General features: G+C 34.8%; 3 protein-coding genes across 4 annotated transcripts; 1 reads left to right on the top strand and 2 right to left on the bottom strand.

Annotated features, from left to right (window-relative positions):
• Nucleotides 1-214: 214 nt before the first annotated feature.
• Nucleotides 215-6845, bottom strand: LOC132153057 (T-cell surface glycoprotein CD3 zeta chain-like). The gene is made up of 8 exons (XM_059562214.1): nt 6612-6845; nt 2632-2729; nt 2465-2536; nt 1546-1596; nt 1261-1293; nt 1037-1093; nt 857-886; nt 215-609 (listed from the first exon to the last, which is right to left on the bottom strand). Exons 1-8 carry the CDS (start codon nt 6736-6738, stop codon nt 535-537), a joined length of 543 nt encoding a protein of 180 aa, XP_059418197.1. The 5' UTR covers nt 6739-6845; the 3' UTR covers nt 215-534.
• Nucleotides 6846-10188: 3343 nt separating this feature from the next.
• LOC132153059 (lysosome-associated membrane glycoprotein 1-like) lies at nt 10189-13962 on the top strand. The gene is made up of 6 exons (XM_059562215.1): nt 10189-10474; nt 11258-11463; nt 11818-11940; nt 12032-12098; nt 12194-12358; nt 12683-13962. The coding sequence occupies exons 1-6, from the start codon at nt 10414-10416 to the stop codon at nt 12820-12822; spliced, it is 762 nt and encodes a 253-aa protein (XP_059418198.1). The 5' UTR covers nt 10189-10413; the 3' UTR covers nt 12823-13962.
• A 202-nt stretch (nt 13963-14164) lies between these two features.
• Nucleotides 14165-17522, bottom strand: LOC132152494 (growth hormone-regulated TBC protein 1-A-like). Of its 2 annotated transcripts, none has more exons than XM_059561258.1 (8): nt 17394-17522; nt 16971-17122; nt 16746-16904; nt 16508-16632; nt 16133-16229; nt 15057-15229; nt 14714-14797; nt 14165-14612 (listed from the first exon to the last, which is right to left on the bottom strand). In XM_059561258.1, exons 1-8 carry the CDS (start codon nt 17483-17485, stop codon nt 14508-14510), a joined length of 987 nt encoding a protein of 328 aa, XP_059417241.1. In that variant the 5' UTR covers nt 17486-17522; the 3' UTR covers nt 14165-14507. The 2 variants fall into 2 exon arrangements, with proteins under 2 accessions (XP_059417241.1, XP_059417240.1); XM_059561257.1 differs by having other exon boundaries at nt 14714-14899.
• Between the last annotated feature and the right edge of the window lie 325 nt (nt 17523-17847).

Consider the following 17847-nt stretch of genomic DNA (forward strand, 5'->3'; position numbering starts at 1 on the left):
AAACAGTAGTACTGTACAACAATAATACAATTTTACAATAACTTGTCTATTTTAATATATATTAAAATATTGTTTAGTCCTGTTATGGCAAAACTGAATTTTAACAGTCATTACTTCAGAATTCAGTGTCACATTATCCTTCAGAATTTAATCTAATGTGTTGATCTGGTGATTTAAAATTTATATATATATATATATATATTTTTTTTTTTTTTTTCTGGGTTCTTTGAATAGAAAGTTCAAAAGAACAGCATTTATTTGAAGGACGTTTTAACATTTTAAACACGTCTTTACTGACACTTTTGATCAAATTCATGCATCCTTTCTAAATAGTAGTATTAATTTTTTTTTTTTTTTCAAATGAAAAATTCACTACACCAAACCATTGAATGGTAGTGTATGCAAGACTACAGAATACAGATTAGCCAAAGTAACAAATACAAAAAAAAAGACATAAAAATGCATCCAACAAAGATATAGAATTTGTCTGTTAGTTGGCAGATACAAGTTGCTCCTTTGCTTGTGTTAATTGTGTTAATTGTTAATTGCAGTGGGAAAAGCTTCCATCTCCACAGCCTCAGCTGCATCCCTGTTTCTCCCTGTTCGACCCTTTAAAGGAATAAACAAATGACTGTAGTCTGTTTTAAACCTACCTAGAACACTTATAAGAAGACAATTAAGATGATACATTTGGGAATAGTAACTTCCAAAATAGATGATCTTATGAACATATTTGTAGATAAATGTATAATATACCAGGTGGTCATACAAAGGTATTTTTATGTTTAAAAATATATTAATGAGGTACACCGAGGCACAAATCAAATCAAGTGTTTAAAATGAATTGGTACACTACCTCGTTAGATTGGCCCTTTCCTTTGCGAGGCTGCAGACAGAAATAGAACATTTCTATGTATATTGATTGGTAAGTATATTATGCATCACACCGCTGGGTAAACCTCACATCAAAAACACTTCCTAACCCCACAACCCACACACGTCTCTCATATTCGTTGCGTTGGCTTGATACACTTACCTTTTTCCCCTTAGTTCGTATTTCCTGGTATTCGTCACTTGTATGTGCTCTCAGTTCCTGGAAAATATACAAACCAAAGTAAATCAGAAATAGCCTACACCATCCACCATTGCAGAGCGTTTACTAAATGTTAGCGTTAGACTGTAAACAACCACAGGAGGGCAGCAGGTATATCTGCTTCATCTTATCTGTTACTCACATCCTTTTTCGCAAGCATTACTGACCTGATAATGTGTCTCTGGCTCTCGTCTTCTAATCTGAAACATGAAGATATTGGTAGACATAAAAATAAAAAAAACTCCTTTTTTATTTCCCTTTCATAACTTCACTTTAACCTTTATCATTGTATCACTGATTGCAAACAAGATTGGAGATCAAGGCAGGAAGTGAACAGTAGCTACAACACACTAAATATCATTAATGTGCAGTTAATGCACTGCTATGCTCTATCTGCCATTGTGACTAATGTAAATATAATTTCAACAAATTAAAACATAAAATAATCTCACCGGTCTATCCAGTTGCTGATAATCGGAACTCATCTGAGGCAGATCCAAGTCCTAAGAAATACAGCACGCACGTTGCCTTAATATTATTTGGGTCATTCCAGTGAATTTTGTAAAGATTAAACATAAATATGCTTAATTAAGGGTTAAACCCGACTTTAAGAACCTCTGGCCAACTCAGGTTTTGAATTATCATAAGACTTGAATAAAGTAAAACTGGAAAAAGTACCTACATATATTTGTTTACCTTGAAGTATTAATATATAATTTGAGTTTTTCAACCCTTTGAGTAAAAATGTTAGATTAAAAATGAGTCAGGGTGCATATTTGTATGGTAAACAGGCTCTCGTAAACAAATATGCCATTGTAACCATATGCAACCAGTATTAACACTGCCTATATTTATCACTTAATTATGTCTTTACACATTACAAATATATCACAACAATGTTAATGTATTCTTTGATATTTAAAGTTGGATTTTAGCTGTTCTAAGGATGCCAAAAGACCATCTTAGTTGTTCGAGATATAACAGGTGGCGAGAATAAAAGCCTACTTGTACTAACCTATATAATGTTTTTGATTATAGTAAGGAAAAAATAAGGAACTTCATAAATTGCCGGTTTTTATTTTCAGAAGTGCATAGCAACCATGCACATCACAAATATGGCAACAAACCAAAATTAAGTTCAAATGCAAGAAGTGAAATTGTTTAAAACTCCTACCAATGTTTAATTAATTGTGGCTCCGAGATACAAGAAAAGTTTAACATTTTATCAGATATTACACCCATGATAAGAAGATGAAAATGTACTTCATAGTAAGAATAACCCATTCAATGCAATACACATCAACACATGAAGTATATTTGACCCTTTAACATGAACCTCTGTTTGGGAGACATTTATTAATGAGAACTCACTGTATAGACAGGCTCATTGGGGTTACGTTCCGGCGATGCAGGATCTGGAGGAACAGGCCCTTCCTTCGTAAACTAAGCCATACAAGGCAGAAGACAGGTTATCGGTTTGAACTGTGAGGTCAATTTCTTCACTTAGAGCAAATGGTGCATGCTAGGCCTCAACTTACCTTCTCTCTGAAGTAGAGAGCAGTAAAAAGGATAGAATACAGCAGCAGGAGAACATCTAAAACATAGCAATACGTTGGGTCACTCGCAGACGAGGCCTCTGCAAATAGAACAAACATTTAAAAAAAAGACTTCTGTAAAATACTCAACTAAAACATGGTGTTTCGAATTTGATGAATTGTTCTTGTTATTTATGGATATTCTGCAATGTTTGACTTCTTCCTTTCCCTGCTTAGTTGGTTTTGTAATGTTAAAATCAAGAAAAAAAAGAATACATAAGCGAATGGAAGAATGAGAGAAAAAAACTCAAGAAAAAACATAGTTTTTGAGAAGCACCACTAGAACCTAAACCACCATACAAATAAAAAAAGAAGAAAACTCTGTATTTAGATTTCATTAACATGCTAATTTATTTTTAAGGCACCTATGAAGTTGGAAAACATTTGAAAAAATGTATATGCCTGACTGTCTATGGGATGTTAATACTTTTTTCCAATCCCAAGGCTTTCATTCATATGTCACTGTCACTGATTCATATACAAAAGCAGCACACAAATGATCTGCTTGCATTTATTGGATTAAAGGAGTAGAATGCAAACTGGCTTTACAGCTTTATAAACAAACCACAGAGACGAGTTAAAACTTACTGAAATTTTCATTCAAATTCAACAAAGCTGAAATATAGATTATATGCATTTTAATGTAAATATTACAGAAGGTGTCTTAATGTATTGCACGTATTGTGTAGTATTCATTTTGTGTCATTTTTAAAGCTGGTTTAGTGACAACCTGCCTGCGGATGATAATTAGCCTCTGACTATATCCGGTATCAATGGAAACATTTATTAAAAATAGTACACTGTCTCTTCAAATAAATAAATACAAAAATAGTGCACACATGTATGGAACATTTAACCGGACTGCTCAATATGCTGCGGACTCTATTATTTAACAGAATAATCCAAATAAATCTCTAGATAATATTTGAGATTAGTTGATGTTTCATGAAGACTGTGCCTTGACTGTGAACAAAACAAGTCTAAATGCATTTTCTAATAAAACATAATTGTTAACGAGCAAGACTTGAAATAACATTAATGTGTAGATGAAAATCTTCCAAATACCAATATATGCACCATGGTTTGTCATAACTGCACAACACAAATGGTACAAACAACTGAAATTCAATTAAACAGACAAAAGTCGAGTTACAGTGCACTTAGATGGAGATCATTTTGCATGCAAAATATATACTGCATTAATAATTGTTCCTCTTTAACAGAGGAAGATGCCCAAATACTTTACGAGTATTGCATTGCGATCTATTAATTTAGTAAGGTCCTTTTAAAAAAAAAACTTCAATATCTAACTTGACTTTTAACTGTAATCAGATATACAGATATTTCTGCACTAATGATTCTTACCTATCATTAGGACAAACAAAACATTGAAGTATAAGTTAGAGAAGAAAAAAACAGTGTAATGCAAGCATGAATCAAATAAACTTTGGTCTAGTCACCACTCTACTGCCGTTGAAATGTATAAATCTATAAGTAATGTTTAGATAAATAGTTATTAGAAAAATGCATTAAAGACATGAACCATATGCTTCGTCAACAGAGTTCATTCGGTACTGTGATCTTAAACTACTAAGATATTATTTTAGACAATTCTTGCATAATTAAATGTAATAGTGATGAATCTCATTTCTCACTCTCATTAGTAATTTGTTTCTACATTAAGAACATTTAGAGGGTCACAAAACAAATGTCTATGAAAAATGAAAAAACTGCACTCATGCCTTCCTGTTTGAGGCAGAAGGGGCCCAGGCTCCTCTGTCTCTCTCTCTCTGATCTCTGTGTAAATGTGTGTGTGTCATCTTGTTCGGTGGTTTCTCTGCATGGGTCTAAATAAGTGCAAGAATGAGCAAGAAACAGTGAAGCCCCAATTGCATCACTGCAGATCAAATAGCTATTTATGGGGGCTCGAGGATGAAGGTTAGCAAACTGACCACACACCTTTCACATGCCATAGGGGCAAAAAGCAGTTTTCTTCTGCAAGATCATTGCATAAAGAAACAAGGGCTTGGAAACACTCAATATACAGTACATAAGACAAGACAAATAAAATCTTTATACACTAAAAAAAAACGCTACTGGTACTGTATTAAAATAAAGAAAAATACATTTTCCGTAAAACACCTGTATTTAGAATTTTGCATTGCATTGCATTGTGTTAAAGCATTAACGCATTGCATAAAAATAACAAATAGTGTCCTGGTAGATTTTTTTGCAGTGTACATTTATTCATTTCAGTTTTATTTGTATAGAGCTTTTTACGATACAAATTGTTTGCAAAGCAACTTTTCAGAAAATTAATGTTTTTATAATATTTAGTACTAGCTTATCAGTGGTGACTCAGTTTATGTACATATGGCAGAAATGTACGGAAAAATCAATTAAAGACATAATCAAAAAGACACGATGAATGCTTAACAGCAATTATTAAGATGCAATCAAACTTTGGTAGTTCTGTACATTGTTTCATACAGAACTACACTTTTATCACTAATGCATTACTTATCAATATAGCTGAATTTTGTTTGCTTAATATAAAAGAATGAAAAACACAAAGAGGTGCTTCAGATTGATTAAAAAATGTAAAATCATCAGTGATGATGAAAAGATTGTAGGTTTTATTATTTTAGGCTACTAATTACCTTGAAGTTGTTTATCTAGTGCGATTCTATTCAGCATTACAGCAACACTGAATCATGATGGATTAAGAAAAAGAGAAATAGTTTTTTTATTTATTATTAGGCCACATTGACTGATAAGATAGCATTATCATATACAACAGATTGAACGATTTTGCAGTTTGTTCTGAATGTCAGAAATATCTAGCAGATGTGTATTTGGATTATGGCTAAAATGGTTGTACATTCAAAATGTATATGTAAAGGGGTGCCATCTGTTATCTATTTTTCTCACTGTTGCCTCTTCCACTTAAGGTGTGGCAGCAAACACAGACATATTTAATAGGGGTCGAAAATGAGTTTGTTTTCTTTTTGGGATGTTTTGTTATTAATTTGCAACCAAACCTTTTGTGTATTTGTACAAATGCTCTATATTCAGAAACAAACATTCCTCTAACTATTACTAGTACTATTTTTCTTAAAAAAGCTTTGAGCTTTCGTATTGAACAGGTCGAAAGCGTTAATCAACTCTTTCAATTAGCTAAGTATATACTACTGGATATATAATTACTTTCTGCATGATTTGTTGCTGTGTTCTAGAATAACTTTTTAAACCACTACACATAAAATAATAATATCAATGATAATAATAAGGAAAATATAATAACTTTTTGCTAATTATTATTTGTTTTAAATTACATTTGGCAAATAAAAATAATAAGGTATCCTACAATAGGTGTCTAAGCGGCCATTCGTGTTCATGACTTTCTGAAAAGCTGCCATTTGGTGATCCTGTCAATTCTGACCTTGAGTTTCTCAAAGGAGATTGTGTGGGTTTTAGAGAGTTAGAGTTGCTTTTCTTGGATCCTCCTTTTTTAATCTCAGGAAACAACATTTAAACATGAAGGTGACAGTTACAAACCATCAGCATAGTAATGCTAAAACCCTTCATCTTTTCAGAAATGATGTTGCAAACTCAATAGTGTATTGCACAGTTGTCACTTAAAAGTCTTAGACGTTACATTTCTTGCTACAAGACTTGCTGGTTGTACAGGGAAACTAAAATGGCCACATGACGATGTCCTGATGTTTGATCTGAATGTTTTTTACAGGTAAAAAACACACACAAATTGTATATAATATTAAATTTCTAAACATTTACTCCAGACAGCGGTAGATACAGATTTCACAACTGATATAGTAAACCATTAAAACTCTGCGCTGAATGTGCTAGATGTATGACACCCTGTGCAATATGTATGTATAGAGCAAGATAAATGATTTTACCTGTGAAGGACACTTGTGAGGCCAAGAACAATAAAGTGATTGTCCTGCTCATTTCCATTACATTCCTTGAAACGATGAAGTTTCTGTGGATGCCGTACCTTACTGTTGCTCGGCCTGTAAGTGACATGCAACAGTTTTTTGCCTTTCTGTTTTGATTGCTTCTACTGTGTCAATCTTTTACCTACAGGAAGTGGCCCTAGCCCTGGGTTTTCTGTTCTAGTGAATGACAAGCACTGCCTACACCAAAGAGTCTCTTGTCCTCTCATCTCAAAAAAGTCTCACCAGCATTTCCTGTATATTTTTAGACCCTCTTCACACTAACTGTTATGTGTCTTTCATCAGTGTTGCAGGTTACTTCACAGACACTGTCTGCTGAGTTTGATTTTTCCATTTGAACAGCATTGGGTTAATGTATTCATAACAGATCTGAAGTAAATTTGTTTTCCCCTGCAGAAAATCATACACAATAGAAATATTAGTTCTAACAGTTACAGAAAAAAACAAGTAAAATCATGCAAATTCTATCTATAGTTTTTATTTTTTTTATTTAAATTTTTTTTATTAATATACATTGCAACTTGCAGTTCACAAGCTAATTTGTGCATGTTGTGCCCCCTGCTGTTTTGCATTTGCCATTGGTGAGTTTTTTATACACATGTATTGTACACTAGTACAAGTTTACATTCATTCTCAGAACTTTGGCTAACATTTGGGCAAGTTTCCCATGGCAAGTTATGAACAAACATTCGTACAGTAACATTAAAAGAATGTTTGTTTGAAGTTGTTACCACAAAAACTGTTACCACAAAAACATTATTATTTTTTTCCTAAAATGTTTAGTTTTGATGTTTGGATGTCTAAACTTTTCTAAATGTTACAACTTGTTTCAGAATGTTTAGAGACCATTCAAAAGAAGTGTTCCTGTAATGTTTGCAGAATGATCTAATGTCCCTTAAAGGTTTGCATAGCCAAGAAGAAAAGTTGGATGTTTTGAACGTTCAAAGAAAATTCAGGGTCAGCTACATAATGATAGAAGATTATAACCAAAAGGCTGAAATACTTTCTAATTCCATAAATGCCAGATCTACATAACTAAATTAATGCATTTAGCAGATGCTTTTAACCAAAACAACCTACAGTGCATTCAGGCTAACATTTTTTTTTACTTAATGTGTTCCCTGGGAATCAAACCCACAACCTTGCACTACTAACATAATGCTCTACCACTTGAGCCTCAGGAACACTATTAATTAATTAATTAATTAATTTCATTTACTGTATTAATTACAATATTTGTGGTACTTCACCTTTTTTTGCTGATTTTTAAAAATATATATTTAATGTTTTTCTATTTCAGTGTAGTTGAAGATGTCTAATCAGCTATTTTAAAGGCAGATTCCACTGTGACAACTTACTTCATATAGAGTGACAACATTCCACATGATTCTATGAACTGTATCCTTTTTGTCCTGGGTAACAGTTGGAAATGTTCAATAGCTTTAAAGTGTTTCAAGTCACTATCACGTGTCTATACAGAAGCAGATTTTACAAAATCAGTCTAACTTGAGAAATATTCAATGTAGTGAAAAGATTGACCACTAGCTCCTGTCTCCCTCATAACTGCTGCCAGTGTTGGATTAATTTCAAACCATTTTACCAGGCTCTCTAAATACACCATTGCAAGCAACATAAAAGGGCAAAAGGTAAGGTATCACTATTCTGTGATGGCATTCTGGGTCCTAAAATTTTTAGCGTCCTTGTAAATTGTCTCTGTAATGTGACACTTGGGAGCATCCTAAATCATATGTATCCTCATTCCATTGTTCTTTACAGAATTTGTTTAGATTATGTGCAGCTATTTTTAAATCTATGTAACATGTATGTTTTCACCATATCGCACCATTCTTTAAAGGGTTAGTTCACCCAATAATTAAAATTATGTCATTAATAACTCACCTTTATGTCGTTCCAAACCCGTGAGACCTCCGTTCATCTTCAGAACATAGTTTAAGATATTTTAGATTTAGTCCGAGAGCTCTCAGTCCCTCCATTGAAACTGTGTGTATGGTATACTGTCCATGTCCAGAAAGGTAAGAAAAACATCATCAAAGTAGTCCATGTGACATCAGAGGGTCAGTTAGGATTTTTTGAAAATACATTTTGGTCCAAAAATAACAAAAACTAGGACTTTATTCAGCATTGTCCTCTCTTCCGTGTCTGTTGTGAGAGAGTTCAAGCCAGATAACGAACGAAAGATTGACTCGTTCTCGAGTCAAGAACCGTTTCTGTCGAACGCGTCCGATTCGAGAACCGAGGAGCTGATGATACTGCCCATGTGTGAAGCAGACCGACACACAGAGCATCTGAGCCGAACTGATTCTTTTGGTGATTGATTCTGAACTGACTCTGTGCTAATGTTATGAGTGCGGGTAAAATGAAAGCTTGAATGAATAACGTCATTACGTCGAGCACAAAAGAACCGGATAACCGTTTTCTTCAATCGGTTTATTGAATCGAACTGTCCGAAAGAACTACTGGTGATCCGAAAACCGATGCAACTGGTTCTTGACTCGTGAACGAGTCAGTCTATAGTTCGTTATCTGGCTCGGCTCGGTGTTCATCTTCAGTTCTCTCTTCACAGCAGTTCAGTCAGTGTACTGTTTGAGTACATGAATTACTCCGGGATATTGGTTTATTTTAACTCAGAGGAAGTTAACAGCTTAAGTGGAATTGGAGAAGCAAACCGTTTAAAACGATTCAGTTCGATTTGGTGAACTGGTTCAAGAAGATCCGGTTACATCGAATGATTCATTCGCGAACCGGATATCGCTAAACTGCAGTGTTTTGAAATCTCACAAAAGACACAGAAGAGAAGACAATGCTGAATAAAGTCGTAGTTTTTGCTATTTTTGGACCAAAATGTATTTTCGATGCTTCAACAAATTCAAACTGACCCTCTGATGTCACATGGACTACTTTGAAGATGTTTTTCTTGCCTTTCTGGATATGGACAGTATACCGTACACACAGTTTCAATGGAGGGACTGAGAGTTCTCGGACTAAATCTAAAATATCTTAAACTGTGTTCCAAAGATGAACGGAGGTCTTACGGGTTTGGAGCAACATGAGTGTGAGTTATTAATTACATAATTTTGATTATTGGGTGAACTAACCCTTTAAGTACAACTTAACCACAGGGAACATAATGTAGGCAGCAACTAACTTGTTTATTATGATCAAAGTATTAACCACGACTAATTAAATGAAAAAAAAAAGCTTCTGTGGCCCGTTATGTTAAAGTATGTATGGATGTGTATATTACAATTATTTAAACGATTTAGTGACGCACTGAAAATTCGGGAAGTAAAAATCTATCACAACACTTACAGAAATATTAATTCAGATGAATGAAATGTGACAAATCATGAAATGTCGTGTGTAATAGTTAACGTTGGGAGAGCAAATGAAAGTCTAAAACAATGTATCTATTCTATAACAATAAATAAAAAAATGCATTTAAAAATATAGAATGCGCATGCGCATTGCTGCTGTGACTTTGACGCTGGCAGACGCTCACACGACGCTGGTGTTTCCTGCTGCGGTTTCCAGAAACTAAACAAATCTGAACTAGTGCGTTTATCAGATGTAGATTTGGCACAGCAGCAGCTCGAACAGATCGTATACGACAGCACTGTAACGACAGTTATCTGAAGAGTCCGTTTGAAGACGCATATTGCACAGTTTAGCATCATCTGTTTTTGTATCGAGTGTGTTATGATTTAACGTTACTTTGGCAAGAAACATGAGCCCTATCATCCGCAAACAAAACACGCCAACCGGGGCGATTTTTAGCCTGCTGTTAGGTAAGTTTTATTTACATATAACTAGTGGGTTTTGGGCTGCAGGACTATAGCATTTAGTCTGGTTATATTTTGGTTGGTTAATTAATTAATAATAAGAAACGGTCCAAGTCCATATAACGTTATATTTATGGAGGACGCTGTAGTGTTTTTCTCCTTTTTAATTTGTCTTTTTCATTTCATGTTGCTTTCCTATGTATTTTTTTTAAACAATAATGTTTATTCCTGCAAAACCATGGCCTAAACATGTCTGCTGTGTAATAAAAGCTGAGTAACGTTTTTTTCTCATTTGGAGGGAAATATTTTTGCAGGTATGTCTTGTGAAGCTTTTTTCGTTACTGAAAATCACGACAATATACATACGATTTTTTGACTACCAGTTTATACATTTTTAATGGTGCACATGTATATTTTCTAAAAATTACAAAACGTTTATAAAATTGAGAAATGAGTTGATTATGTACAAGTAAGGCTCTCAGTATAATAAAAAAGAAACTGTACTGTGTACACGTGACGGGTCGCCACCATATTGGCATTAACTGAACAGTCTGTCATACAGTTTGCTTCATTTAATAATTATGATAATAAAAAAAATAAAATAAACGGGTTTAATGAAGCAGCAGCATTTAGTAAACAAATACAATGCATCCATTTCGACAGGTGTCAGTATAAAGTCTGCTATTGAAATGAAAAAGCATAGTGTATCAAAGACTTAGTAAGTGCACCTTCCTAATCAATTCTACAACTCATTTAGAGCCTCTTAAAATAATTGCATTACCATTACAGCTCTCAGTATACATCAGACTTTGACCGCTGATGTGCCACCCACTGTGGTCACCCCTGAAACCAGCTCTCCTCCGGCTTCTCCTGCCACCCCAGGACCCCCTGAGCAAGGCACTTACAATGTCACCAATGCCACTGAAGTGGTCTGTCTCTTGGCACGGATGGGACTGCAGCTCAAAATTAGCTTTATTTCGAGCTCTAGTGGCAAGGTACTTGCACATCTAACTTTCACTTTCATTGGACAAGAGTAGCTTGAAATATTCTGCTAAATATCTCCTTTTCTGTTCAGTGGGTAAGCAAATAAACTTATTTTAAAAGACAATTTAATTTTCCATTCTTATGCACCTGAGATCACATAGAAAAAGGACCTGTATGCTTAATTTATTTGATATATACCATTTATTTTGCCATTATTAAGATTCCTTGGATTGTTATGTAAATAAAGGGATTTGCTGGGATAAAGGGATTTGTATGTCGATTTTATGACTATGGAATTCAGAATAATGAAGATTTAGTCCTCATTTGTAATCACTGTCTAATTGTAAACACACATTGCGTTTCAGACTGTCCAGGAGGTCTTGAACCTGCATCCAAGCCTGGTTAAATCCTCTGGATCCTGCGATCCAGACAGTGCAACTCTCATACTCACTGAGGACAACATTACTCTGACTTTCAGCTTCTCTTTGGTAAGTTTCGAATCTCCTTCTATTATTTCCCCTAATGTCCTCTTAAATTATCCCGACCATGTTGGTGTCATCATAACATAACATTTTTCAGAATTCCACATCAAACAAATATCATCTTAGTGGGTTGGAGTTGTCAGCCGCATTGCCTAATATGACTAGTAAGTCAGTATTAAATATTCAATGTTTAATAGTTTTAGTTTTTAGTTCTCTGAAAAGCTGAGCAAATTCCTTTTGGTTTGTTTGTTTTGCCTAGAGCGCATTGTCTTCAGGAACACCACTCTGAACTACATGGTGGGAACCCTGGGCCACTCTTATATGTGTCAGAAGGAGAAGACCTTGAGCATTACACAGGATTTCTCTCTCAACACCTTCCAGCTTCAAGTGCAGCCTTTCGGAGTCAATGGAGATTTTGGAGCAGGTATTTTTCTCTCTCTTTTTACCATTTGTCACTTTTGTCCTTTAATTCTTGGTAAGAATATCCTGGGTTCAACACAAATTAAGTTTACTTGGCAGCATCAAATTGTTAACAACCCATGTTGAGAAACCCAAGATGTTTCGAATGTCCACATAAGGTTACCGAGTCGTTCATCCATTTAGAACCGTAGTCCCATTAAAAGGGTTTTTAAAGTTAACTAAAACGGACGACTTTCTCTTTTAATAGATCTTGAAATACCGATGTGATTAAATTTTCCTTAACTTTGCCAACCTCTTCCTCTCTCCTCTCACTGTGTCTCTGTTCTAGCTGAGGAGTGTGATCTAGATGAGGATGACATGTTGATTCCCATTATTGTGGGTGCTGCCTTGGCTGCTCTTGTGCTCATAGTGATCCTGGCCTACCTTATTGGCAGGAACAGAAGTCATGCGGGCTACCAGACCATCTAACCTCATGTAATCTTTAAGCCAGGATGTGTAGGCTCCACCGATTTCTGCTCTCATCTGGACTCAGCAACACTATACAACTGCAGCTGCCTAGTTTTTAACCCGCTGTGCACTCTCCACGTGTCTCACCCTGTCACCGCTCCGGTGGACCTGCACTTCCTGGACTTTCTGTTGTATTATGTAAAACATTGTATAATTATTGCATACTTAAGGGTGCAGGGCAAAATGCGAAGGTATTGTTTCCAGGAACCAGATTATGCTTATCTAGAGGAATGCCTGGAGTTTGTTGTCATTAAGGCTTAATCTGGGAATAGAAAGCATATTATCTGTTTGGTACCTCATTTTCTTAAATTTAACCTCATGCATTTATTTATAAAAAATACAAGCATGAAAACTGATGATGTTTTTACAGTTAAATGCTCGGTCTAAAAGGGACTAGATATTTAACACTACTTCCTGATCCTGATCTCAAACTTCTGAAGTTCTCATTTGGGGTTGAACACTATACAAGACTCAGTTTTTGAGATTCATTATTCATTATGAATTCAATAATAATACTAACAAAGCCTTACCTGACAGTATTCGTTCAGATGTCAATCTGGTACTAAGTTTTATTAAAGAGTAATTCCACATCTAGCATGGATATATCTCCAGAAGAGACTCTGTTAACGCTGTTACAAATGGAATATCCACTTTCTAAAGTAGAACACCCTTCAGTATCACTATACAACTTATATAGTTTCCCTCTCGTACTACATATCATAACTATATAGCCTGCTTGCTTCCATTAAGCATTGTATTTGCACTCATTCAGAAATGTTAAAAGGGAAATTCTAGAGTGAGGAAATATTATGGTTTTGCACTACTGGATGGATAAAGGGTATAATTCACACTAACACAACAGGAAGTTCTGAATAACTTGAGCTAGGTTTAGATTATAGACCCAGGTAAATGGTTAACTGTTACAAAAACAAGGAGTGCACTGTTAAACATGCTGTCATGTTGTGGATGAATCTTTCTCCTTTCTGATGCGCCTTCATATGGAATGACTGCATAAATTGAGTTTTTTTGTGGATATTGAATTGTTGCCTTGACTGCTATGATGTTCATGTTGTTTTAAGGGAATGCGATTCTAAGTTTTTTTTGCTTGGTATATATCTTTATTTAGTTAAAACATTTCATTTCACTTGTTATTAGTAACAACGATGCAATAGGTCAGCAAATAAAAAAAAACGTATTCCTCTTAAAGGGATTGTTCATCTAAAAACTCACCTTCAAAATATCTACTTTTGTGTTTGACAAAACAAAAGAAAATCACACAGGTTTGGAATGATATGCCTCCAGTAAATAAATGCTTTCGGGTAAAACTTGTTAAAAAAAATTATGGTTAGTAAAAAAAAAAAAATGCGTTCAATCAGAGGTGACTGTAAAGAGATTTCTAATGTTTCAATATACTTTTTATTTCAAGAAATATTATTTTGGTTTTCTATTAAAAAAAATATGTATCGTGGTATCCATATAATATTATTATTAAGCAGCACAGCTGCTGCTTTTCAACATAATTACAAAGGCTGTTCACCAAATCAGCATATTAAAATGATTTCTGAAGGATCATGTGACTCTGAAGACTGGAGTAATGACTGGATTCTCATCTCATATGCTGTCAAAACTACGTCCATGTTCACCATTTAGTGTGAAGGAGGGTTTTGGGCAGAAATAATGCGATTCCTACACATCTTCCTGAGTTTAGTAACTGTTGCTGTAGAGAGACCTCCTGGCTCCATAAAGATTTTCTGAAGGTAGATGACAAATAAACATTCTTCAGAACAAACACATCATTATAAAGACTTCTGTAAGTATTATTAAGTGAATAAATAGCATCCACAGAATTGACCTGCATGAATGTGTGGCAGTCCTCTACGTACTCCCCATGGGTGATCTGTTTAAAGCATTCGCAGATTTCTGGGAGACTCTGAGCCTGTGAGATGAGGTTCTGATTGTGACGAATGAGTGTCAAAGCCACACGGAACAGGATCTTGGATCCCTCGTAAAAAAGGCAGTCCCATATTCTCAGCACTGTCTGAGAAAAACGGCTACCAATCATTACATTCAATACTGGCATTCCAATATACTACATAATACAGACTAATGATTTCTTACATTTTCAAAATTGGTGAATTTTCAAAGCTTACCATTGAACTCTTTTCAGAAAGTACAACCATTGACTTCATTCTCACCTCTACAGGAAGTATGTCAACGTATAGGCAGATGAACCAGCGCGAGACCACCAGGGTCCACATTACATCGTGCCGATTCATGACCTGCCAGACAGCAGGAACCTTCATCCTGACAAGCTCTCCAAGCACCTCTTGATCCATTTTAAGCCCCAGCATTGTTGATGTGTAATAGTCTAAATAATAATAATAATAATTAAATTTATGCATTTAGCAGACGCTTTTATCCAAAGCGACTTACAGTGCATTCAAGCTATCAATTTTTTACATATCACATCATATCATGTGTTCCCGGGGAATCGAAACCCCAACCTTGCGCTTGATAGCGCAGTGCTCTACCAATTGAGCTACAGGAACACTAAATAATAATAATAATAATACATATGGATGGAACATTATGCAGAATGGAATTAGGATGAATTCATCATTTCTGAGTATTTTTAACTTAAACAGGATATTCAGATGTCTCATATGCATGTGGTGGGGTGATTTGTGCACTTTCAAACATTTAACTTTGCAGAGAATTCATTATATTTACATTACAGTAAACAAACATGGAACTGCTGTGTTAAAAGAGTAGTTTACCACATTTTTTTTTTATCATCATTTACTCACCCTAAAGTAATTTCAAATTTGTATTTTATTCATTTTTTCTGCCGAACACAAGATATTGATAACCAAATGTTTGGTGACCATTGACTTCCCCCCACATATATGAATTCTCAAATATTTAGTTTTATCTTTCAGGATAAAGAAAATGATAAAGTTTTGGTGACATGAGGGTGAGTAAATGATGTCAGAATTTACATTTTAGGGGGGAACTATCCCTTTAAATATGGGCAGGATTTAAGCATAGAATTACCTAGAATGCTAATTTAGAACAATGGCTAAATTTCTATTTGGCTATTGGTTAACATAATTACCCCCGCCCACAAAGTCTAGGTGATGTCAACCACAAAAGAAAGTTGTTTCAAGTGGAACACGTTATTACATTTCGATTAATGGAATAATTAACCTATGCATGATGCATTGAAGAAGTCCTGTTTAAATACAATAGTGGGTTAAAGTGAGTGACTGACCTGGTAAAATCTTGCCAAATAAAGCATCCATTAACCAGAATGACTTCTCCTCATCTTTGGTGATGATGAGGAGGTATCCAGCAATGAAATTCATTCCCTAAAAGGCAATAAGTGATTCATTTCTGCAGCCTACTGATTTGAAATCAGACAGGTACAACAGGTTCAGTCATTATATTGACAGAGTAAACAACATAAAATTACAGCAGTTTAAGACTGTCTTACTTCCTCACACGTTGTAATTGACTATTCTCTAATATACACACAACATAAGATTTAGATTCTTATCTACAGTAGGAACTTCAATACATCCTGGATTCCAGTGACACTTTCAGATGTGTATGTGTGTAAAAGGGCTTGTGTACATGACAGCAGTACCTGACAGTAACCAACATCCTTATTGTGGTGTCCATAAGCCAGAAGTACATTAAACAGGGCTTTCTGTAAACATGGCTGGGAGGAGGCACGGAACTGAATGTTGTCAGGGAAGGTTCTGTGCATATCTAAAAAAAAATTGATTCTCAGAATTATTTTTTCCCCCATATGTCGTCTTCAATCTTATTTACAATCAGACTTTAAAATAAAACATGGTTTCATGACTGGAGAAATAACTTACCAGCACGTATAACCTCTTCTATTTTAGGGTCATGCTCAGCCTTTAATATAGAATGATAGTAGCCAGGATTTCTGTCCAGCTGGTCCTGAGCTCCACTAGCTGCCATCCAGATCTGAGTGCGATTTTCAAATGGAACCCCTTTCCTCACATAGCGCTTCACTGTAAACCCAAATAACAGTTTAAAAAGTAAAGAAAACTTCAATAAAATCATTAAATTAAATCTACCTTTCACATTTTTCTCCACTTTTTCAGTGCCCTGCAATAGTTTCGACCACTTCTTTGACCTTCTAGTAACAACAGCTAAATGCTTGGACATCTGATCCTCATAGGATTCATAGTTGAAATCTTCTGATCTCTCAAATCCGTATTGGTCTACCCTACAGACACATAAAGACTTGTTTAAGACTTGTGGGAATACTGTTAAAGAGGAATTTAATAGAAACATCATAAACTTATGAAGCTAAAATAAGACATAAGTTCAGTACTATTTTCTTGTTTAAGTGTTCATTCTGACAGTGACGCAAACATCACCTGACGCACAGGTGTTTTGGACCATCTCGTGGCGACCGTTCCCCTGTCCATAATATAGCTATTTGTATTTCATAAGTAGCATCACTTCATCATAATAATATAAAGTAACGTTCATACCTCTGGCAGTCGTTGCTGTCCAAACTGGCGGAACATTCCGTGCTTCGATCATTAAAATGATTCTCCATGTAGAGTTCAGAGCGTCTCTTCATTCGAACACTAAGAGAGCTTTTTATATAAACTCCTCCCCTACACTGAAAACTTTGCACAGGTTATTAATTTTACCTTGCGTATTACCTGTTTGATTTTATAGTGTGTAGTTGTATTGTTAGGTCTATTATTTTAACGTTTTAACCATCTGAATAATTATTTTTAATATTATTATTATTATTATTACTTTTATTATTATTATTATTATATTTTTTTTTGAGTAGGATATTGAAACTCAGTTCGTTAGTTTCTAAATAATTTATGCAGTTAATTTGATCTACTGTAAACTTCCGAGCAGGTGATTGGATGGTTGGAAAGTTATGGAAATACTGGGCAAAGACCAGCCATATTAGATATATTATTA

This window comes from Carassius carassius, chromosome 11, assembly GCF_963082965.1.
Source record: "Carassius carassius chromosome 11, fCarCar2.1, whole genome shotgun sequence".
NCBI classification, from domain to species: domain Eukaryota; kingdom Metazoa; phylum Chordata; class Actinopteri; order Cypriniformes; family Cyprinidae; genus Carassius; species Carassius carassius.

What these genes read in the sequence shown, in the direction of transcription:
- LOC132153057 (XM_059562214.1), bottom strand. Translation starts at nt 6,738, where the DNA reads ATGTCACTTACAGGCCGAGCAACAGTAAGGTACGGCATCCACAGAAAC. An exon ending in AGCCAGAGACACATTATCAG is followed by an intron (nt 1,094 to 1,260) that starts GTCAGTAATGCT and finishes TATATTTTCCAG; the next exon opens with GAACTGAGAGCACATACAAG. An exon ending in TACGAACTAAGGGGAAAAAG is followed by an intron (nt 887 to 1,036) that starts GTAAGTGTATCA and finishes TTCTGTCTGCAG; the next exon opens with CCTCGCAAAGGAAAGGGCCA.
- LOC132153059 (XM_059562215.1), top strand. Translation starts at nt 10,414, where the DNA reads ATGAGCCCTATCATCCGCAAACAAAACACGCCAACCGGGGCGATTTTT. An exon ending in GATTTTTAGCCTGCTGTTAG is followed by an intron (nt 10,475 to 11,257) that starts GTAAGTTTTATT and finishes TTACCATTACAG; the next exon opens with CTCTCAGTATACATCAGACT. An exon ending in TTTCGAGCTCTAGTGGCAAG is followed by an intron (nt 11,464 to 11,817) that starts GTACTTGCACAT and finishes ATTGCGTTTCAG; the next exon opens with ACTGTCCAGGAGGTCTTGAA.
- LOC132152494 (XM_059561257.1), bottom strand. Translation starts at nt 17,485, where the DNA reads ATGAAGAGACGCTCTGAACTCTACATGGAGAATCATTTTAATGATCGA. An exon ending in AGTGGAGAAAAATGTGAAAG is followed by an intron (nt 16,905 to 16,970) that starts GTAGATTTAATT and finishes TTGGGTTTACAG; the next exon opens with TGAAGCGCTATGTGAGGAAA. An exon ending in AGAAGAGGTTATACGTGCTG is followed by an intron (nt 16,633 to 16,745) that starts GTAAGTTATTTC and finishes ATTTTTTTTTAG; the next exon opens with ATATGCACAGAACCTTCCCT.